This window comes from Musca autumnalis, unplaced genomic scaffold, assembly GCF_047663935.1.
Source record: "Musca autumnalis isolate F117 unplaced genomic scaffold, ASM4766393v1 scaffold_5, whole genome shotgun sequence".
NCBI lineage: Eukaryota > Metazoa > Arthropoda > Insecta > Diptera > Muscidae > Musca > Musca autumnalis.
In genome coordinates, this window is record NW_027412088.1 from 57,733,677 (window position 1) to 57,757,468 (window position 23,792).

At 37.0% G+C, this 23,792-nt stretch overlaps 1 protein-coding gene across 8 annotated transcripts in view; it reads right to left on the reverse strand.

Annotated features, from left to right (window-relative positions):
• The window catches only part of Epac (Exchange protein directly activated by cAMP), a 569,466-nt gene that overhangs the window by 56,835 nt on the left and 488,839 nt on the right, over window positions 1-23,792 (reverse strand). For all 8 annotated transcript variants that reach the window (XM_073956939.1, XM_073956944.1, XM_073956945.1 and 5 more), the window contains 3 exons: window positions 18,504-18,690; window positions 17,877-18,022; window positions 2,184-2,328 (listed from right to left, as the gene is read on the reverse strand). In XM_073956939.1, coding sequence (XP_073813040.1) covers window positions 2,184-2,328; window positions 17,877-18,022; window positions 18,504-18,690 — 478 coding nt within the window. The remainder of the gene's footprint in view (window positions 1-2,183; window positions 2,329-17,876; window positions 18,023-18,503; window positions 18,691-23,792) is intronic.

Genomic DNA, 23,792 nt, shown 5'->3' on the forward strand with positions numbered 1-23,792 from the left:
CTCCTTCAGATAGAAGACCTTCTAAAGTCTATCTTCAAATTGAAGGTATCCTAAAAGTGTTCTTCAAATAGAAGATCTTTTATAGGTCGTAAAGGTATTCTTCAGATAAAACACCTCCTAAAATTATTCTTCCTAAATGTCCTCTTCGTATAGGATATCTCCTTAAGGTGTTCTTCGGATAGAAGGATCTCCAAAGAGTCTTCTTTAGAGAGAAGACTTCCTAAAGATCTTCCTCAGTAAGAAGAACTCCTAAACACCTTCTTCAGATAGAAGACATCTTAAATGTGTTCTTCGGATGGAAGACCTGCTATAGGTCTTCTTCACATAGAAGTCCTCCTGAGGTCTCCTTCGTAATGAAGACCTCATTAAGGTCTTCTTCAGAGAGAAGACCTCCTTAAGGTATTCCTCAGATAGAATACCTCCTACAGGTTTCCTTCATACAGAATACTTCCTACAGGCCTTCTTCAGAGTGAAGACCTCCTAAATGTCTTCTTTCAGATAGAAAACCTCTTCAAGGTCTTCTTCAGAGAGAAGACCTTGTGATATAGAAGACGTCCTAAGGATCTGATTCAAATAAAAGACCTTCTGAAGGTCTTCCTAATATAGAAGACCTCCTAAAGCTCTTATTCAGATAGAATGCCTGCTAAAGGTCTATCTCAGGGATATGACCTCCCAAAGGTCTCCTCCTTCGGGTAGATTACCTACTGAAGGCTTGCCTTAAATAGAATACCTCCTTAGGACTTCTAAATTTCTCCTTCAGACGGAAGACATCCTTAAGGTATCATTCAGATAGAAGAACATCTAAAGATCTCCTTTAGACAGAAGACCTCCTAAATGTCTTCAACGTCTTCGTCAGTTAGAAGACCTCCTTCACGGATCCCCTAAGAGTCTTTTTTCAGAGAGAAGACTTCCAAAAGATCTTCCTCAGTAAGGAGAACTCCTAAAGGCCTTTTTCAGATAGAATACATCGTAAATGTCTTCTCCGTATAGAAGACCTGATACAGGTCTTCTACAGATAGAAGCCCTCCTAAAGGCATTATTCATATAGAAGATCTCCTAAAGGTCTTCTTCGGAGATGGTCTCCCAAAAGACGTCCTAAAGGTTTTCTTCAGAGGGAAGACGTTCTAAAGGTCTTCTTCAGATAGAAGACCACCTAAACGTCTACTTCAGATATAAGGCCTTCGAAAGGTATTCTTAATTTAGAATACCTTCTTTAGATAGAAGACCTGCTAAAGGCATTCTTAAGACAAAAGGTCGTCTTTAGATATAAGATCTCAGAGAGAAGACCACTTTAAAGCTTTCTTCAGACTGAAAACCTTCTAAAGGTCTTCTTCACAGAGAAGGTCTTCTAAAGACCGTCGTGAGATAGAAGATCCCTGAAATAACTTCTTCGAATAAAATATGTCCTGGAGGTCTTCTTTAGATAGAAGAACTCCTGAAGGTGTACTTCAGATAGAATATATTTCATAGACCTTTTTAAGGTCCTTAATGGTCTCTTTCAAAAAGGAGACCTCCTTAAGGTCTTCTACAGATAGAGAACCCCCTAACGGTCTCCTTTGGATAGAAAACCTCCTAAAGGTCTTCTCCAGCTAGAATACCTCCTTAAGGTCTTAATCATATAGGAAACCTCCTAAAGTTTTTCTGCAGGGAGAAAACTTACTAATAGTCTTCTTCTGAAAGAGGACTTCCTAATGGTCCTTTTCAGAGAGAAGAACTCCTAAAGAATTTCTTCAGATAAATGACCGTCTAAAGGTCTCCTTCAGATAGAAGATAAAATACCTCTTTAGGGTCTTTTTCAGAAATAAAAGCTCCGAAATTTCTACCTTCTAATATCCCAAAGATTTTCTTCGAAAATAAGCCTTCATTAAGGGTTTCTTTAGAAATACGGCTCTATTGGTAGTGCCGTTTTGATTTCCTATACCTTGGATACATTTTATCTGATCTATTTAGAGGTACTGCTTTTAGAGTTAATCAAAAATATGCATGCAGTACCCCATATAATAATTATCATTCTACCAAAAAATCCTGCTATATAATGGGAATTCCCCGCAGCATTAGTGCGCAACAGGAGCCTTTTAAACATTCACAACATCAATTGACTTGAAACTCATACACCTCTATATACCCGCTTGGAAACACACACACACAAACACATTCACACAAAATAACTTCACGTAACTCACCTGGGTGCGTCGTTAATCAAAGCCAGTTTACCAAAATCATCGCCGCTTTTAAGGGTGGCCACAGTACCTTTGCCATGTATCACCACATCCACAGATCCTTTCAGGATGATGTACCACGAACGTCCCTCGTCACCTTGGCTGAATACTATTGTCAGTTAGGAAGGTAGACAGGCAGGTAGAGCGATGAATGAATGTCGATGAAATTTGGCCATTGGGATTGATGGGCGGCGTGGGCAAACATTTATCCCCACATTGTTGTAAAGTACATGCAAAGAGAAGAAGAAAAAACGAGAAAGAGTGTAAAGAATGCTAAATAACAAAAGGCACCCAATTAAAATGAGGTGAACACATAAACTTGCACACAAAACTTTTTTTAAAGGAAAGACGGAGAAAAAGAATTTCAATTGAAAAATTTAAATTATATTTTTGTTGTTGTTGTTCTTTTTTTGCACCTTCGTTGATGTTCAATAAAAAAGACTGTTTATTTTGTTTTGGGGTTGCTTGCTTGGTTTTCGAAGTTAAGTAAGTCTGGCGTCTGCTCGTCAAGTTTGTTTGTTTATGATGTGTGTTTTGAAGTACTGCACTCCTTTTTTTGCTCTTTGCCTGTTTAGCTTAACAATGACAAAGTTTAATTGTATCAAACTTTAATGCAGATTCTTTTGGCTTAAGGTATTTAATTAACTATAAACCAAACTTTCTTGTTTGTTAGGAGGGGAACCAAATACAAACAACAACAGTAAAAGGAATAAGCGTACAACACACTCACACAGATGAATACGACGACATTTTTTCATCCATGCATCCATGGCTAGTTGTGTACTGACTAAACAAAGTTCGGAACAGCAACAACAACAACAACTAGAACATTGTTACTGGAATGATACAAAATATGGAACAGGTAAAACTTTTTCCTCCATCCCTTAGAAACTTTGTTCGTTTAATTGAGAGCGATGCATAGACAACTAACGTTTTACCGTTTAGTTTTTTGTATGAAATTCAGTTGAGTAGAGTGAAAGGGTGCATGGATTTTGTAGATAGGTCACGTTTAAGTAGGGATGCAGTTTTTTAACCCACTTAGCGCCGAGATATTTTTTGTCGAGAAAACCTAAAATTGTTTATGAAAATTATATTTTTAAGACTTTTTAAGCATTGTTTAATAAATAACTTTTTTTCTAAAACGTATAGTTTTCCTGCAACCGGACCTTCTTTTAAACGTGCCAAAAACTTTGGAGGGTAATATAGGTGTATCTTTATACCCCAATCGCTTGGTTTTTGATTGAGAAAATACTCTTACTATATTCCTAACAAATCCCTGACTTTATACGATTCTAACATTTATGATTAAACTGTTATCGCATATTTAAATTTTTCATCAAAAGTCGAAAATTACAAAAAAGTCGATTTTTTTGAATAGCTTGTGTTTTAGGCCAATTGCGTGGAAATGCATAGGTCAAACGAAATGTGAGATGACAGATAACAGACAATACTATAACAAAATGCCAAAAAATAACCCAAAAATATTCGAGAAAAAACAGAGTTTTACGTCAAGTTTTGCAGCCATTTTTTTGTTGCGTTTAAACGACCAGTGGCTTTATCTGCGCTATAAACATAACGTTAAGAAGGAAGGTGGGTTATGCTTAATTGATGTAACATGTAGGGTTCGAAGCTTCTAAAAGTTTATGCACGATCTATGTAATTTGAATGGGTCTATAGAGACATATTTTCCTTCAAAAATGTCTATTGAGGCACCCTTTCTTTCAGGTGGGGTATAAAGAAGCTTTCTTTCTATCAGAAAGGGTCAATAGAAGCATTCTTTCTATCAGAAAAGGTCTATAGAAGCACCCTTTCTTTCCGAAAAAGTCTATAGAAGCACCCTTTCTTTCAGAAAAGGTCTATAGAAGCACCCTTTCTTTCAGAAAAGGTCTATAGAAGCACCCTTTCTTTCAGAAAAGGTCTATAGAAGCACCCTTTCTTTCAGAAAAGGTCTATAGAAGCACCCTTTCTTTCAGAAAAGGTCTATAGAAGCACCCTTTCTTTCAGAAAAGGTCTATAGAAGCACCCTTTCTTTCAGAAAAGGTCTATAGAAGCACCCTTTCTTTCAGAAAAGGTCTATAGAAGCACCCTTTCTTTCAGAAAAGGTCTATAGAAACACCCTTTCTTTCAGAAAAGGTCTATAGAAGCACCCTTTCTTTCAGAAAAGGTATATAGAAGCACCCTTTCTTTCAGAAAAGGTCTATAGAAGCACCCTTTCTTTCAGAAAAGGTCTATAGAAGCACCCTTTCTTTCAGAAAAGGTCTATAGAAGCACCCTTTCTTTCAGAAAAGGTCTACAGAAGCACCCTTTCTTTCAGAAAAGGTCTATAGAAGCACCCTTTCTTTCAGAAAAGGTCTATAGAAGCACCCTTTCTTTCAGAAAAGGTCTATAGAAGCACCCTTTCTTTCAGAAAAGGTCTATAGAAGCACCCTTTCTTTCAGAAAAGGTCTATAGAAGCACCCTTTCTTTCAGAAAAGGTCTATAGAAGCACCCTTTCTTTCAGAAAAGGTCTATAGAAGCACCCTTTCTTTCAGAAAAGGTCTATAGAAGCACCCTTTCTTTCAGAAAAGGTCTATAGAAGCACCCTTTCTTTCAGAAAAGGTCTATAGAAGCACCCTTTCTTTCAGAAAAGGTCTATAGAAGCACCCTTTCTTTCAGAAAAGGTCTATAGAAGCACCCTTTCTTTCAGAAAAGGTCTATAGAAGCACCCTTTCTTTCAGAAAAGGTCTATAGAAGCACCCTTTCGTTCAGAAAAGGTCTATAGAAGCACCCTTTCTTTCAGAAAAGGTCTATAGAAGCACCCTTTCTTTCAGAAAAGGTCTATAGAAGCACCCTTTCTTTCAGAAAAGGTCTATAGAAGCACCCTTTCGTTCAGAAAAGGTCTATAGAAGCACCCTTTCTTTCAGAAAAGGTCTATAGAAGCACCCTTTCTTTCAGAAAAGGTCTATAGAAGCACCCTTTCTTTCAGAAAAGGTCTATAGAAGCACCCTTTCTTTCAGAAAAGGTCTATAGAAGCACCCTTTCTTTCAGAAAAGGTCTATAGAAGCACCCTTTCTTTCAGAAAAGGTCTATAGAAGCACCCTTTCTTTCAGAAAAGGTCTATAGAAGCACCCTTTCTTTCAGAAAAGGTCTATAGAAGCACCCTTTCTTTCAGAAAAGGTCTATAGAAGCACCCTTTCTTTCAGAAAAGGTCTATAGAAGCACCCTTTCTTTCAGAAAAGGTCTATAGAAGCACCCTTTCGTTCAGAAAAGGTCTATAGAAGCACCCTTTCTTTCAGAAAAGGTCTATAGAAGCACCCTTTCTTTCAGAAAAGGTCTATAGAAGCACCCTTTCTTTCAGAAAAGGTCTATAGAAGCACCCTTTCGTTCAGAAAAGGTCTATAGAAGCACCCTTTCTTTCAGAAAAGGTCTATAGAAGCACCCTTTCTTTCAGAAAAGGTCTATAGAAGCACCCTTTCTTTCAGAAAAGGTCTATAGAAGCACCCTTTCTTTCAGAAAAGGTCTATAGAAGCACCCTTTCTTTCACTAAGGGTCTATAGAGAAACACCCTTTCTATTACTAAAGGTCAATAGAATCACCATTTTTTTACTAAGGGTCTATAGAGAAACACCCTTTCTATTACTAAAGGTCAATAGAATCACCTATTTTTTATTAAGGGTCTATAGAAGCACCCTTTCCTTTACTTAGGGCCTATGGAAGCACCCTCACTTTCGCTAAGGATCTAAAGAAGCACCCCTTCTATCAATAAGGATCAATAGAAGCAGAGTTTCTTCACTAATGGTCTAAAGAAGCAGCCTTTCTACAACTAACGGCCTATAGAAGCACCCTTTTTTTCACTAAGGGTCTATAGAAACACCTTTCTTTTACTAAGAGCCTTTGGAAGCAACCTATTATTCACTAAAAATCTATAGAAGAACTTTTTTCTGCATTATTATGGGTTATGGAAGCACCCTTTATAACGTCAAGGGCCTATAGAAGCACCCTTTTTATCATCAAGGGCCTATAGAAGCACCCTTTTTATCATCAAGGGCCTATAGAAGCACCCTTTCTTTCACTGAGGGCTATAGAAGCACCCTTTCTATTACTAAGGGTCTATAGAATCACCCTTTCTATTACTAAGGGTCTATAGAATCACCATTTCTTTAACTAAGGGTTTATAGAAGCACCCTTTCTATTACTAAGGGTCTATAGAATCACCCTTTCTATTACTAAGGGTCTATAGAATCACCCTTTCTATTACTAAGGGTCTATAGAATCACCCTTTCTATTACTAAGGGTCTATAGAATCACCATTTCTTTAACTAAGGGTTTATATAAGCACCCTTTCCTTTAAACTTAGTAAAAGTTTTGGGTCTATGGAAGCACCCTTACTTTTACTAAGGGTCTATGGAAGCACTCTTACTTCCAGTAAGGGTCTATGGAAGCACCCTTTTTTTCTCTAAGGGTCTATAGAAGCACCCTTTCATTCACTAAGGATATATAGAAGCACCGTTTCTTTCACTAATGATCTATAGAAGCACCCTTTCTTTCACTAAGGGTCTACAGAAGCACCCTTTCTATCACTAAGGGTCAACAGAAGCAGCATTAAGGGTCTATAGAAACACCCTTTCTTTCACTAAGAGTCTCTAGAAGCAACCTTTCATTCACTAAGGATCTAAGCAAGAACTCTTTCTTGGACTAAGGTCCTATGGAAGCACACTTTCTTTTAGAAGGGGTCTATAGAAGCAGATTATCCTCTGGCCAAGATTGAAATGTGCGTAATCCATTATATGTGTGGGCACCAGTGGTACGTAGAATTCAAGAACAAGAATCCAAGGTCCGTTGAGTGAAACAGGGAGCTCCCGAACCTGGGTTGATATTTCCGGAAATATTTAACCTTTACCACTCCCGTTTTCCACACCCTCCAGACGGTATTGAGGTCGTAACGAATACAGTGATTTTACAATCTTTGTGTCCAGTATCTTCCATGATATCATTTGTGAAAGGCTGAAGTTTTATCTAACTGATCTTACCATATTTTTCCGCTCGAGGAATATGCAAATATCCGTCACTAAAGCTAGGGCTACATGGACTGCAGAGGTGTGTACTGAGTTGAAGGTTTTGATCAATGGTAGCAGAATTCCGACCAGGATTTTTGTGGCCACATTCGACATCATGTTTACGTCGGCGGAGCAAGCCACATCTATCGCCGATAAGCTGTTATGTAGGAACAAGGTCATCAAGTCCCTAGCCGGTAGCACTTGAGGTGCAAGTAAAGACACCATGTTGAAATGTAGGTCTGTGGTAGGTTATGCAGCGTCAGTGTGGTACATATAAGGGCAACGCGATGGAAAACATATTCAAAGCTGAGAACTGCAACACAGTGCCTCGCAATGTTTTCAGTGAAACATCTACATGAGGAGCTATAGATTCTTCCAGTACAGTACAATAATGTCATGTTCTCGTTGCAGTACTTGCTCGGTTGTTGCCGTCAGAACCCTGTGGTGGAGAGGTCTTTCCGCGCCTAGGCATATTAGGGTGGATCTTCATGATCTAGAGAGGCCCAATGCAGTCTTGAATAGCATTCCTACTGATGCTGTCGCAGATGTCATAAACAACTGTCGTCTGAAGACGGTCCTATTTTGCAGCTGTGGAGCATCAGCTGCCATGGGATGGTGCAGCCGTCTAAATTCCTATACGGCAAGGATTGACTACACCGTCCAAAACATTGCACGATACACTACACCTTTTTAATTGCCCTGCCAAACCTACTCAACTAACACTAGAAGATTTGTGGTTACAACCCATTGAAGCAGCCATATTACTAAAACTGGAGATAGACCCAGAGCTAGATTAAGTATAGCAAGTGAAAACATTTCCGGCTGGGTCGAACTTTTTATAGCCTCTACAATGAAATATTCGGAACTTATTTGGAATAATTAATTTTCTTTCTGTTACGAATGTTGACACCTAGGAGTCCCGAATACCTAATTTTAGCTAATTCGTTCAGCTAAAAACTTGAAAATATCTGAAATCGGGCAGTATCGTCGTATGGGGGCTACACCACATCGTGGCCCTATGTGCCCAATTTTTGATGGAGAAGTTTTTGACCACTGTGAACACTAAATGCCACAGGACATCCAATCTTGACCGAAAATTTATATTTGGAGTAACCTGGAATCAGCTGTATCGTTTTATGGGGCCATACCAAAAGGTGGGTCTATGTTAAGAAGTTTGGAGACGTTTTGTGACCAGTTCGTATCTTAAATGTCAAATCACAGGTAGTTTAGCCAAAATATTTAGTTATTATTTTCAAAATAACTAAAATCGGGAGGTACAGTTATATGGACCTAAGTCGGATAGTTTCCCTCTGCCCATCAACTGGTTTGTTTCGCAGATGGTATACGGATCCTTATTAATATACTGACTGCAATACGAGTACCTAATTTTAGCTAATTCGTTCAGCTAAAAACTTGAAAATACCTGAAATCGGGCGGCACCGTCGTTTGGGGGCTACACCGCAGAGAATAATTGTTGTTTGTGGAGATGAGCAATGGTGATACAAACCCGAGTGGAACCGATAAGTAAAAGAGGAGAAAAAAAAAACACAAATGTTTTTAGTTTGTACTAGCAAAATGCCCGCTACTTCGTATGCGGAAAATGAATAATATACAAATAAACAGTATTTAATATGGTGAACACTGAAAATGTTGATGTACTGCCATATATTTGAATTTATATTTAATTTCATTTAAGTCTGTTCGTACACGTTTTGTTCGAATTTCAAAAAAGACCCCTACACTTCAACAGCGGGCTACATATTAAATTCCAGTCCATGCTATATTTGAAAATTTAGTTCACATTTTTAATCCACATTTTCCAATTAAATTTTGTGATATCAAAATGTGGAAAACGTTTATTCAAAACTTGTTATTTTATTTTAGGCCTTTTTATTCTCAGAATGTAAAAACCTTCTTGTAAAAAATTAGCCGCATAGATCTACCTTTTCAAATGAACTTACTGCTTTTTGATTTCAGTACATTATTTAGAAACCGAATTCGTGTTAACATAAAAACAATAGTACACTATTCAGTACAATTTTTAAAATCCAGGACCTTAGCTCAAATTGTACAGTTTTAGCTCTACTTGTTACATGTAGAAACCTTTCATATATTTAAAGGCGGATTTTAATAAACATTCTGATCCAATCTACACAGCAATCCTCATAATAAATTTCATTTATCGATTCACCCAATACCAGTGCTTCAATATTTAGTATTATTACTAGTACACTTATAGTACGATCACCTCTAACAATGAACCTGACAAATAAATAATAAATCGGAATTCCACTTCTATTCCTAAGCCCAATACCAAATTTATTGCAATTTTGTACTTTTCACACACTAAATATATAATTCCAGCTTCATTGCTACACCCAACGTCAAATTTAATATCATTTAGTACATTTCGTATTTCTCAATAAATCAGCCAGCCCTCAGCCTAATTTCAGAATTTGTATGCATTTAAAAAAATCCTTATTTAGACACCAAAACAACAATTCGAAATTCCGCCCATATCCTTTCATGCAACACCCAACTGGTACCAAATTTAGTACTTGTAATATGTATAAATTTCAAGAATTATTTCCTTATATCCAAAACTATATCCCAATAGCGATTTAGTATTTTTAGTATACATAAATACGAAATTCCAAAACATCCTTTCTATCTTCACTCTAAACGCCAACTGCTATACTAATACCGAATTTCACAATTTCAGCTGTACCCCTTTACATAATAACAATTGGAACCAAATTCTGTGCCATATAGTAATTTTCGTACATTTATTGTACGTATATCCACAACAACATCCATATCTCAACCCTACACACCAATACCAAATTTCCGAATTCCTCCTCTATTTCTAATACCATCAATACTTTTGGAATTCCTCTCCTATTTCTAATACCATCAATACCTGAAACATACACTCCAACAGTAATCTTAATTTATGTCATGTTCACACGAGCGTTTGAAGTACGTTGTTCGGCTCTCGAAATACCTACACGAATTAACCCGTTTCTACGACACCATTCGTAATTAAGAGAAACATAATTTATTTTTCCTTACTTTTTGCTTCCTCGTTTTCATGAGAATTTGAACACATAACAGGTGTAACATATATTAAATGAGCAGGAAAAACACTAACCTTTCCTGCGAATGTATATTTTACACTTAATTGCACACTTTTCATTCATATTGTCCATTAATACTGAAAATGTTGGTATTTTCTGTAAATTTTTATATGTTTCTATTTTCAAAATTAATAAGAGAGAGACATGTCAAAACAATATTTGTGTATACAGACTTTCAGGCAGGTATTTGACTTTTGTTTCTAGATTTGTACGCGAATTTTAAAAAATGGGCAAAAATTTTAACTGCAATCAAAGAGAATAGAAAATTTGCTATGCTTTGAATGTATACTAATCGTTGAACTTTTTAATTTTCATTCATATTTTGCAGATTTTCTAAAAAAGCCCTACATTTAAAATTTTTTTATTTTGTCTGTCATAATTAATTTATTTCGATAAATGCTCTCATTTGTTAGAGATGGGACATATTTTATCGTTGTTCGGAAAGTATTTCTTTTTGAACAACGTAGAAAAATCGTCGTTCGTTCTCAGAATTTTGTATGGGGAATCAAGTAATTTATTCGTATTTGAGGGTCGAACAACGAATAGAGAACGAACGACGTACCGTGGAAACGGGTTATTAGATAGATAGTTATCTGCAACAGTAATTCCGAATTTCAGGATTCCACCTCTAACCGTTCACCCAAATCTAAATTGTACCAAATTTAGAGCCATTTAGTACTTTTAGTAACCATAAGTACGAACTTTCAAAACTATCTCAGTCCTACACCCCAACAGTAACACTGTGCAACACGAAAATTATTAACCATATTCTGACACCGCAGTGTGATAGAACGCCAAAAATGAGAAGACACGTGTCTCGCCGTTTTTCCCTATCTCATCAACTTTCGCGGTTACAGGCTTCCAAAGGTTTGAGTCTTTGATGTAGAAAGGGTCATTTAGTCAGGACTATATCTTCCAAACCATTAGGAAAATTGAATTTATCTCGGAGGCAAAGTTGTAGCTCTTGTCTTAAAAAACAAAAATTGTGAACACATATAACCCATCAAGCTTCATCTGCAAGGTCAAAATCGCCATTGTTAAATTTCTTTTAAAATTATTTCTCAAGTTTTTTATACAGCTTTCAAACCGATCAAATTTGAAGCAAACAACCAACTACAAAAATGTACCTCAGATCTCAATAAAAATCTTTCTAGAATATACGAACTCTGTAGAAACGGATCTTAATGGTCAAAATAGCAAAACAGTTTCGATTTTTATCTTCTTTTCTAGGATTCTGCTCCATAGATATTAAACCGTTTAAAATTCAAGAAAACAATCAACCACAATAGTGTAGCGAAGGCATCAACAAACAACTTTCTGGAATATGCGAAATGTCTATGAACGTTCTTAATGGTAAAAATATCACAAATCTCTTGAAAATATCCAAGTTTTATACTTTTTTCTCCGACTCTGGTCCAAAGATACGCAACCGCCCAAAAATTAAGGATACAGTCAACTACAAAAATGTACCTTAGATTTCAACAAACAAGTTTTTAGAACAAATAAAGATTCTAGGAACGATTCTTCAAGCTCAAAATTCGATTATTTTAGATCATTATTTCCTGTTCAGGTCCGTAAATAACAAACCTTTCAATTTTTAACAGTTTGTTATTTCCAAACCTGTGTAGGGGGAATGTTAAAAAAAAATTAATTGTTCGTGAATTTCAACCCTATGAATCATTCCTAGAATCTTCATATGTTATAAAAAGTTGGTTATTGAAATCTAAGGTACATTTTTATGGTTGACGGTATCCTTAATTTTTGGGTGGTTGCGTATCTTTGGACCAGAGTCGGAGAAAAAAAGTATAAAAATTGGATATTTTCAAAATATTTGTGCTATTTTTACCATTAAGAACCGTTCATAGACATTTCGCATATTCCAGAAAGTTGTTTATTGAAGCCTTTGCTACACAATTGTGGTTGTTTGCTTTCTTGAATTTTGAACGGTTTAATATCTATGGAGCAGAAGCCGAGAAAAGAGGATAAAATCGCAGTTGTTTTGCTATTCTGACCATTAAGACCTGTTCTTTAAGGGTTCGTATATTCTAGAAAGATGTTTATTGAGATCTGAGGTACATTTTTGTAGTTGGTTGTTTGCTTCAAATTTGATCGGTTTGATAGCTGTATAACAAAACTTGAGAAAAGTTTTAAAAGAAATTTGACCATGACGATTTTGACCTTGCAGATGAAGTTTGATGGGTTATATGTGTTGACAATTTTTGTTCTTCAAGACAAGAGCTACAATTTTGCCTCTGAGATAAATTCAAATTTCGTAACGGTTTGGAAGATATAGTCCTGACTAAATGACCCTTTTTACATCAAAGCCTCAATCTTTTGGAGGCCTATAACCGCGAAAGTTGATGAGATAGGGAAAAACGGCGAGACACGTGTCTTCTCATTTTCGGTGTTCTATCACACTGTGGAGTCAGAATATGGTTAATAAAACATGTCTCAAAAAATTACACACAGTGTAATCTTAGTTCCAAATTTCCAGCTCTCTCCTTTCACCAAAATCCAAATTATACCATATTAAGTACCATTTAGTACTTTTGTACTTTTCGCAGAATAGAAACGAATTTCGAAAACCACGCCAAACCTACACTCACAGTAATCTTAATTTCAAATATCAGGATTCCAGCTTTATCCGTTCACCCAAATCCAAATTGAACCAAATTTAGTACCATTTAGTACTATTCGTACTTATAAGTACGAATTTCCAAAACCATATCAAACCTACACTCCAACAGTAATCTTAGTTTCAAATATCCGGGTTCCAGCTCTATCCTTTCCGTATCCATAAGTATGAATTTCCAAAACTTCCTCAATTCTACACTCCAACAGTAACCTTAACTCGAAATTTCAGGATTCCAGCTCTATCCGTTCACCCAAATATAAATTGTACCAAATTTAGTACCATTCACTACTTTCCGTACCCATAAGTACGAAATTCCAAAACTACCTCAATCCTACACTCCATAGGTAATCTTTATAATAAATTTCAGGATTCCAGCTCTATCTGTTGATCGAAATCCAAATTGTACCAAACTTAGTACTTTTCGTACCCATAAGTACGAATTTTCAAAACTACCTCAATCCTACACTCCAAAGATAATCTTAATTCCAAATTTCAGGATTCCAGCTTTATCCTTTCACCCAAAACCAAATTGTACCAAATTTAGTACCATTTAGTACTTTTCGTAAACTTAAGTACTAATACTATCCCATATATCAATCGTACACTTCAACAGTTATCTTAATTTCAAATTTCAAGTTTCCAGCTCTATTCGTTCACCCAAATCCAAGCTGTACAAAATTTAGTACCATTTAGAATTGTCGTACACATACATAAGTATGAATTTCGAAAACTACCCCCATATCGCAATCCTATACTCCGTCAGTAATCTTAATTTCAAATTTCAGGTTTCTAGCTCTATCCGTTCACCCAAATCCAAGTTGTACTAAATTTAGTACCATTTAGTACTTTTCGTACACATAAGTACTTATTTCACAACCCATTTCCTTTTATAAACACCACTTCACAACCTTCATTTCCATACCAAATTCCAAGTTTCCAGCTAAATCCGTTCAAAATATACAATTGGTACTAAATTTAGTACTTTTCGTACACTTAGAGGTCGAATTTCCCAAAACCTTTTGGTACACCTTTCTAACTCTCCATCAGTTACCCTCATTCTAAATTTCAGAATTCTAGCTTTTCCCGTTTGCCTAATACAAAGGGTACCATATTTAGTACCTTTTAGTACTTTTCGTACCCTTCCAGTTCGAATTTCCAAAAACCCAGCCTTATCTCACCCCTGCACACCAACAGCAACGTACACTCAAAATTTCAAGCTTCTAGCTTCAGCAGTTTCGTCTGGGCGATGATCTGTCAGTCACTCACTCACTCACTCATCACTAAGCTCTTTTATATATATAGATAAATAATAATATTGGTGTGGGTGATTTATTAAGGCGAAAAGTGCTGATGACTTTACCTGGTGTGGGTGAGACGCGTTACAATTCGCGAGTAAACCGAGAAGTACTTCCGTACTGGTGAAGAGATGACTTATAAGTGATTTGTGTGTAAAAACCGAGAGTGAATCAAGGCTGTGGCAATCATTGCTTATTGGAAAGTTCTCACTACGATCCGAACTGAGCGAATATAGTTCCAGTGAGAAATTGCAGAGAAATTCCACTACCAAGAGAGTACTCTCTTCGATCCGCACTGAGCGAACATAGTCTCTGAGAAGATTTGTAGGACAATGATTGGAAATATCACCCTACGGTCCGCCGTAAGCGAACATAGTTTCTGAGAGGGTTTGTAGAGAACACTTAAGGAAGGGAGGCCTCTCTGCGATCCGAACTAGGCGAACAAAGGCTCCCTGGAGATTTGTAGTGAAAACACCAATAAAGAGTTTCTAACTTATAGTACGGTTACACTACAGTTTTTTGCCGGGTTAACCCACTTTGAGAGGATTTATTTGACGTGTGCGCTATGGAATTGACATTTTAAATCCAAACGCACTGGGTTAATCCGGATAAGTTTAACGGGGGTATTAAACACAATTTGTGATGGAGAAGTTTTTGACCACTGCCCGAAAATGTAGATTTAAAATTAAAAGAAACCTGGAATCGGTTGTACCGTCTTATGGGACCATGCCAAAACGTGGGTCTATGATGAGAAGTTTGGAGTAGTTTAGCCAAAAAATTTAGTTAATATCTTCAAAACAAATAAAATCGGGAGGTACCATTATATAAACCTAAGTCGGATTGTTTTCCTCTGCCCATCAACTCTTCCTTTTCGCTGATGGTATTTGGATACTTATAATTATACTGACTGCAATATGTAACTGCATTTTTCCCACGTATTAGGATATAATGACTAGAGGTGAAGATCATGGATCCCAGTCGTGTTCACAGTTTCATCATCCTCTGTCAATGTTAAACTATCCCTAATGTCACCTGGTATGCTATGTTTTCTGATTCTCTATTGTGCGACTTTTTTTCAATGAAATTGAGAAGCTCTCTCTGTTTAGACTGTCACTTATGTCCTCCTGCTCTGGGATACGACTCCGTCCGTTTCTTTGTCACACAAGACCTTGGCGACAGTAGAGAACGGATTCGCTGTCAATGTCCGTAAAGTGGGGTACACACGATCAGTTTTGACTGTCAGTTTTGCTCAAATAATCGGTTGCTTGCCAGTGTGGCCGTTCACTTTTGTCAATCATCAAGCAACCACAAAAAATTTTGTGGTTGCTCGACGGTTGGACAGTTATCGATAATTCCGAAAAATCGACAGGCAAAACTGATCGTGTGTACCCCGCTTAAATATTTGTAATAGTCAGGTAGAGTGAAGTAGATGTGAAGACTGGCGGATTCGAAGGTTCATTCTCGTGTTTTTTTTTTGGATTTTTTATACCCTTAGCATTTATGCTAACGATGGTATATACACTTTCATATGGGCAAAATGTGCCTCATCGAAATAATGGTTTTAGACCTAAGTAAGTTTTGGGCGAAATCCGTTTCAGACAATTTGGAGTTGATTTAGCCATGTCCGTCCGTCTGTCGGACTGGCTGGAGCGCACGATAAATCTCGAATGGATCAACCGATTCGGTCCAAAATTTGGCTTTGGTAATATTTTCTCCAATCTTAGTGTATGCTCGAAGATGGGCTATATCGGTCCACTCCTTACGGTACCTCTCCCACAAAAGTTCGAAAAAGTTCGGAAAATGTGTGCGCACCATAACTCTTGAAGGGAGGAAACGATTTGATCCGAACTTTGCACAACGTGACATTTCTACCCATACAAAATATCGGATAAGTTCAGACTAGGATCGCTCTTGAATCGCTTTGATTTTTGCTGCAACAGCTTGTATTCACTGCCCCCCCATACGACGGTACAAGTTTCATCAGGGGCAAGTCCATATATATTTGTTCCACAAACATCCCATACGGGACAAGGGAGACTTCTCTCATATCAATGAGTGCACACAAACACATAAAACATTGTTCCACAACATCCCATACGGGACAAGGGGGACTTCTCTCATATCAATGAGTGAACCCCGATTCATTTTTAGCTCAATGATATGGGACCTACTGATTATCGCCGAGTCCGAACGGCGTGTCTTAAGACACCACTTGTGGAGAAGTTTTTCAAGGCTGAAATACTCAGGAAATGTCGCCAACATTACTGAGGGGTATTTTGCCACCGTAGAAAAATGTTTGATGTTGCTTGGCCGGGGAATCGAAGCCCCGACCTTCTGCGTGCAAGGCGGGCGTGCATTCCATTGCACCACGGTGGCACCCATCAATGAGTGCAGCCCGATTTATATTAGCTCAATGATATGGGACCTACTGTTTATCGCCGAGTCCGAACGGCGTGTTTTAAGACACCACTTTGTAGAGAAGTTTTACATGGCTGAAATACTCAGGAAATGTCGCCAACATTACTGAGGTGTATGTTGCCACCGTTGAAAATTTGATGTTGACTGGCCGGGGAATCGAACCCGCGTCCTTCAGCATGCAAGGCGGGTGTGCATACCATTGCACCACGGTGGCAAGCCCATACTTTCTGAGAAAATAGCCTGAAAGGTGCAAAAACACCTATGTGTCGTGGTTGGAGTGCAAGGTAACTCTCGAACGGATCTGCCGATTCGGTCCACAATTTCGTCTTCGTAATATTTTGTGCAAACTTAGTTTAAGTTCGAAGATAAGCCATATCGGTCCGCACCATCAGGTACCTACAACATAAAAGTTCAAACATGTTGGGAAAAATTGTGGGCATACTTTACACATCCTTAAATATCTACCAGATACATATCAGGTTCGAATATAGACCATATGTGTCCACCCCTTCGGGTACCTCCCACACAAAGTTCCGGATAAGTTCACTTTAAGACCTGCTCCCGACTTTGGATCTCCCAATATTTTGCGCAAATTTATTTTAACTTCTAAAATAGCCCATATTTGTTCTCTCCTTAGGGTACCTCCCCCACAAAAGTTCAATTTTTTCTAAGTGTAGTTTAGGGTCTGTTCGAAGATCCTTTGGAAATGTATACTGATGCTGTTTGTTGTGGTGATATTATGTTATCCGTGGACAAGTACATGCTTGCTGGCATACTGGTCCAAAAGTTATACGATGACCAACTGAAATGATTAGTGGTCGTGATATCTATCGAAAAGATATGACTCCCAAAATAAGATTCACTTCCATAATCGACAATGTCGATCCATTCCTTTAGTACCGCCTCAATATTTTTGAACTTTAATCCTAATCCACATTTTTGTCGGCAAGTTCAACTGTCCAAAAAGGGACAAAAATTCTGAAAAGACCTTAAATACATTAGATCTGCCCGTAGATTAAAGTTTCAATTCACATAGGCTGAGGCTAAGCCGACTGATACGTTTTTACTTGTTGTTGTTAATTCATAAATTTCACATCACTCTCAAATTATTAATTCTAAACTCGCATTCTACTTACATATAGTTCCAGCTTGAGCATGAGCCTCAAAAACGATTATCGATGATAATTCACGTTTAATACTTGTCGATAAATGTGACAATGCCGCAATGTGTAAAAGTTCCTCGAAAACCAATTCCAATTCTTCGGGTGTGCGTTCATGTGAACTGAAAAAGAAAAATAAAATACACAGGAAATAAATATCTCCAACAAATCATGCATAAAAATTCGTCGAACTTGAAGGTCAACAACGACAACAACAGTTTAGATAAAGGAACTCATCCCTCAAAAGTCACTCATCTAAAACACTTTCAAATCCATGGCAGTAAAATTTAGACATCAAAGAATAATCAAGTCATTATTTCTGTATGTACAAATAAATACTTACATACATATATCATCATATCCTTAGTTTATTAAATCTCCTTAACGAACCTCTTCCTTCGTCCTCTGTCGCTCTCCCCTAACACGCTTGACACTTAGTTTACCCTAATCTTGATAATATCTTTATTTGGTTGCTAGCAACCATAAAATGTTACGAGCTTTTTTTCTGTTTTGTTTTCCCTTCTACTTTACATTGACTTGAACTTCTTCTATGTGGTAGGTGGTTGGGTAGTTGGTGGTGGTAGTCATCATTTGAATACTTACGGTTTGCGTAATATCATACGTAATGTAGCATCCGGTCCTCGCTGGAAAAGATTGCTTAGATTTTCCCGTATGTGTTCATTGGCTGCATTTATATCATCAGCCGAGGGTGAACCGCCAGCGGTACCTTCTTCATCAACACGAAATCGATAGAGAAAACATTTATCCTTAAAGGGTTGTTCCTTGTTAACTGTAAGGCGAAATAAAATGAAGAAAACCAACACACATAAATTGAATACCAAAGAACGGTAAGTAAATGACAATAAAGTAAACGGAATCGGAAATACAAAATAAAAAAAAAAACAGGAATTATAAAAAACCAAAAATTGCTTGTTAAAGATTTTTATGGTATCATAGTTGAGTGTGGGAGGAAGGGGATGGATGGGGGGGAGGTTTGGGATGGTGGAGCAATATGTGAAGTTTGAAGTTATTTTAAAGGAAGCCATCTCTATCATAATAAAGTCTTTACAAAATCATAAAAATTGGTTTAATTTCCTTTCTTCTTTTTCCTGGAAAATTTCAAAATTGGGCACTGCAACAATATTGAGAAATGAAAAGTTATTTTATGACTTGTTTGTTTAATCTCCATAAATGGGAGAATGGGGTTATAAAAATTGAAAGAGTTATTATGCTTTTGTCCGGATTGCAGTAGGACATGATATATATCAAGAAACAGTTTTAATTGCTCTTAAAAAGGGAGGAAATTCTAATATTTATTTTGCTTTCCCTTTCATCTCAAGTGGACACTGAACTCCCTGTGAACATTGACCTCTCCGCAGTATCAACTGGGGAGCTATTTTTTAAAACCTGTCAAAGGTTAACGTGTACCTTGCAAAACTTTAGCTCATAAAAATGATAAAAACTTGGGTTGAGGCTTTCTGATAGCAATCTTCGCCTCTTTTTTATAATAGCGTGGCAACCAAGAGATCCAAGTCATTTTTAGATCCCAAGCATGGTATCTTTACTAACCCCGTGTAATGTCATCCTTACCAATCACTCGGCATGACATCATGAATCGAGGTTTTTTCATTGATATGAGAGAGTCTCCCCTGCCCCCGAAGGACAGTATTTTGCTGAACAAAATACTTTCACGTCTTGCGTTGAACCAATGTAAAAGATCCAGCAAAATCATGCCATCACATTGTTGGCGAAACTCAAATCTAGCGGGGAAAAAGTCCGAAATCTGACCAAGAGCTAAGTAAAAATCATCAGTATAAAAATAACAAAAATAAAAATAACAATCAGTATTCCATTTAATTGTTATTGGCCGTTATAACGACTTTTTTATAACTTGTATGTTGGCGAGTAATCTGGACAAATGAAAATAAAGATGACCATAATTTTAGTTTTTCAGATAGTTCGGAAGTAGTTTTTATTAAATAAAATTATTGTAACAATTTTTGGTGTTGTAAATATTCTGAAAAAAGCATTTTGAGTAAAGTGCAACTTATGGGAAACACACGGAAACACTATCGGAATTTTTATACCCTCCAACCATTGTATGGAGGGTATATTAAGTTTGTTTTTCCGTTTGTAACGCATTGAAGTACTCATTTGCGACCCTATAAAGTATATATATTCTTGATCAGGGTTCTGAGTCGATCTGTGCACGTCCGTCCGTCCGTCCGTCTGTGGTATTCACTCTAGCATCCACAAAAATGGAGATAGAACGCTGAAATTTTGGGAAAATGCGTCTTTTGTTTGCAGGCAGGTCAAGTTCGATGATGGGCTATATAGGTCTACGTTTTGGTATAGCCCCCATATAACGGTACCCCCCGATTTACGGTATTTTGCCGTTTTTAGCTACATTTTCAGACCGATTTAGCTATAATTTGACATTTAGGGTTCTTAAGTAAACTTATATAACAAAAGTTGTGGACATAGGTCCACGTTTTGGTATAGCCCCCATATAATGGTACCCCCCGATTTGCGGTATTTTGACGTTTTTAGCTACATTTTCAGACCGATGTAGCTATAATTTGACATTTAGGGTTCTTAAGTGTCACTAAATTTATATAACAAAAGTTGTGGACATAGGTCCACGTTTTGGTATAGCCCCCATATAGCGGTACCCCCGATTTACGGTATTTTGCCGTTTTTAGCTACATTTTCAGACCGATTTAGCTATAATTTGACATTTAGGGTTCTTAAGTGTCACTAAACTTATATAACAAAAGTTGTGGACATAGGTCCACGCTTTGGTATAGCCCCCATATAACGGTACCCTCCGATTTACGGTATTTTGAAGTTTTTAGCTACATTTTCAGACTGATTTAGTTATAATTTGACATTTAGGGTTCTTAAGTGTCACTAAACTTATATAACAAAAGTTGTGGACATAGGTCCACGTTTTGGTATAGCCCCCATATAACGGTACCCCCGATTTACGGTATTTTGCCGTTTTTAGCTACATTTTCAGACCGATTTAGCTATAATTTGACATTTAGGGTTCTTAAGTGTCACTAAACTTATATAACAAAAGTTGTGGACATAGGTCCACGTTTTGGTATAGCCCCCATATAACGGTACCCCCGATTTACGGTATTTTGCCGTTTTTAGCTACATTTTCAGACCGATTTAGCTATAATTTGACATTTAGGGTTCTTAAGTGTCACTAAACTTATATAACAAAAGTTGTGGACATAGGTCCACGTTTTGGTATAGCCCCCATATAATGGTACCCCCCGATTTGCGGTATTTTGACGTTTTTAGCTACATTTTCAGACCGATGTAGCTATAATTTGACATTTAGGGTTCTTAAGTGTCAATACACTTATATAACAAAAGTTGTGGACATAGGTCTGGTATAGCCCCCATATAACGGTACCCTGGATTTAAGGTATTTTGACGTTTTTAGCTACATTTTCAGACCGATTTAGCTATAAATTAACATTTAGGGTTCTTAAGTGTCAATAAACTTATATAACAAAAGTTGTGCACATAGGTCCACGTTTTGGTATAGCCCCCATATAATGGTACCCCCCGATTTACGGTATTTTGACGTTTTTAGCTACATTTTCAGACCGATGTAGCTACAATTTGACATTTAGGGTTCCTAAGTGTCAATAAACTTATATAACAAAAGTTGTGGACATAGGTCCACGTTTTGGTATAGCCCCCATATAACGGTACCCTCCGATTTACGGTATTTTGAGGTTTTTAGCTACATTTTCAGACTGATTTAGTTATAATTTGACATTTAGGGTTCTTAAGTGTCACTAAACTTATATAACAAAAGTTGTGGACATAGGTCCACGTTTTGGTATAGCCCCCATATAACGGTACCCCCGATTTACGGTATTTTGCCGTTTTTAGCTACATTTTCAGACCGATTTAGCTATAATTTGACACTTAGGGTTCCTAAGTGTCAATAAACTTATATAACAAAAGTTGTGGACATAGGTCTGGTATAGCCCCCATATAACGGTACCCCGGATTTAAGGTATTTTGACGTTTTTAGCTACATTTCTAGACCGATGTAGCTATAATTTGACATTTAGGGTTCCTAAGTGTCAATAAGCTTATATAACAAAAGTTGTGGACGTAGGTCCACGTTTTGGTATAGCCCCCATTTAACGGTACCCCGGATTTACGGTATTTTGACGTTTTTAGCTAAATTTTCAGACCGATTTAGCTATAATTTGTCATTTAGGGTTCCTAAGTGTCAATAAACTTATATAACAAAAGTTGTGGACATAGGTCCACGTTTTGGTATAGCCCCCATATAACGGTACCCTCCGATTTACCGTATTTTGCCGTTTTTAGCTACATTTTCAGACCGATGTAGCTATAATTTGACATTTAGGGTTCTTAGGTGTCACTAAACTTATATAACAAAAGTTGTGGACATAGGTTCACGTTTTGGTATAGCCCCCATATAACGGTACCCCCGATTTACGGTATTTTGCCGTTTTTAGCTACATTTTCAGACCGATTTAGCTATAATTTGACATTTAGGGTTCTTAAGTGTCACTAAACTTATATAACAAAAGTTGTGGACATAGGTCTGGTATAGCCCCAATATAACGGTACCCCGGATTTAAGGTATTTTGACGTTTTTAGCTACATTTTCAGACCGATTTAGCTATAAATTGACATTTAGGGTTCTTAAGTGTCAATAAACTTATATAACAAAAGTATTGGACAGAGGTCCATGTTTTGGAATAGCCCCCATATAACGTTACCGCCCGATTTCAGGTATTTTGACGTTTTAAGTCACATTTCTAGACCGAATTAGCTATAATTTGATATTTAGTGTTCTTAGTGACCACAAAACTTATATTCGAAAAAATTATGAACATAGGTCCATGTTTTGGTATAGCCCCATATAACGGTACCTCCCGATTTTCGGTATTTTGAGAATTTTACCTACAAGTTTTAACCGATTTATCTGTAATTTGAACATTTGAAATTCTTAGTGGTCACCACACCTCTCCACCAAAAATTGTCAAGAAAGGTCGATGTATTGATAAAGCCCCCATATAAAAGTACCTCCCGATTCTCAGTAATTTGATGATTTTAGCTACAATATTAAACCGAACTAGCAGTAATTTGACATTTGAAGTTCTCCATGAAAAATTGTCAACATAGGTCCATGTTCGGATATAGCTCCCATATAACGTTACCTCACAATTTTCAGTAATTTGGCAATTTTAGCTACAAGTTTTAACCGAACTAACTGTAATTTGATATTTGAAGGTTGTAGTGGTCACCACACATCTGCATCAACAATTTTCAACATAGCCCCAATATAACGATACTTCCCGATTTTCGGTACTTTGAGGATTTTACTTAAAATATTTAACCGAACGTAGGTCCATGTTTTGGTATAGCCCCAAAACAAACCTCCCGATTTTCCGTATCTTAGCTTTATTTTTTGGATGAACTTTCTGTAATTTTAATTTTAAAAGCCAACAAAAATTCGGCTACGAAAATTGTTCATTTAAGTTCATATTTTCGTATAGCCCACATACCTCCGAACTAGCTGTTAATGACATTTGAAGTTCCCACGTTATGTACCGTTTTTCGGTGTTTTGAGGATTCTAGCTACAATTTTTAACCGAATTAGGAGTTATTTGACATTAAAGACTCCCAACAAAAACTGTCAACTTAGGTCCATGTTTTATTATAATCTAAAATAACGGTACCTCCAAATTTCTAGCCCACCAAAAATTGTCAACATACATAGTTAGATATAGGCACCATAAAAAAGGGCTTCCCGAATGAAGTATTTTATGTACATTATCTGACATTTTAACGTACCCACTTAAAGTTGGGGACAGGAATGAAAAC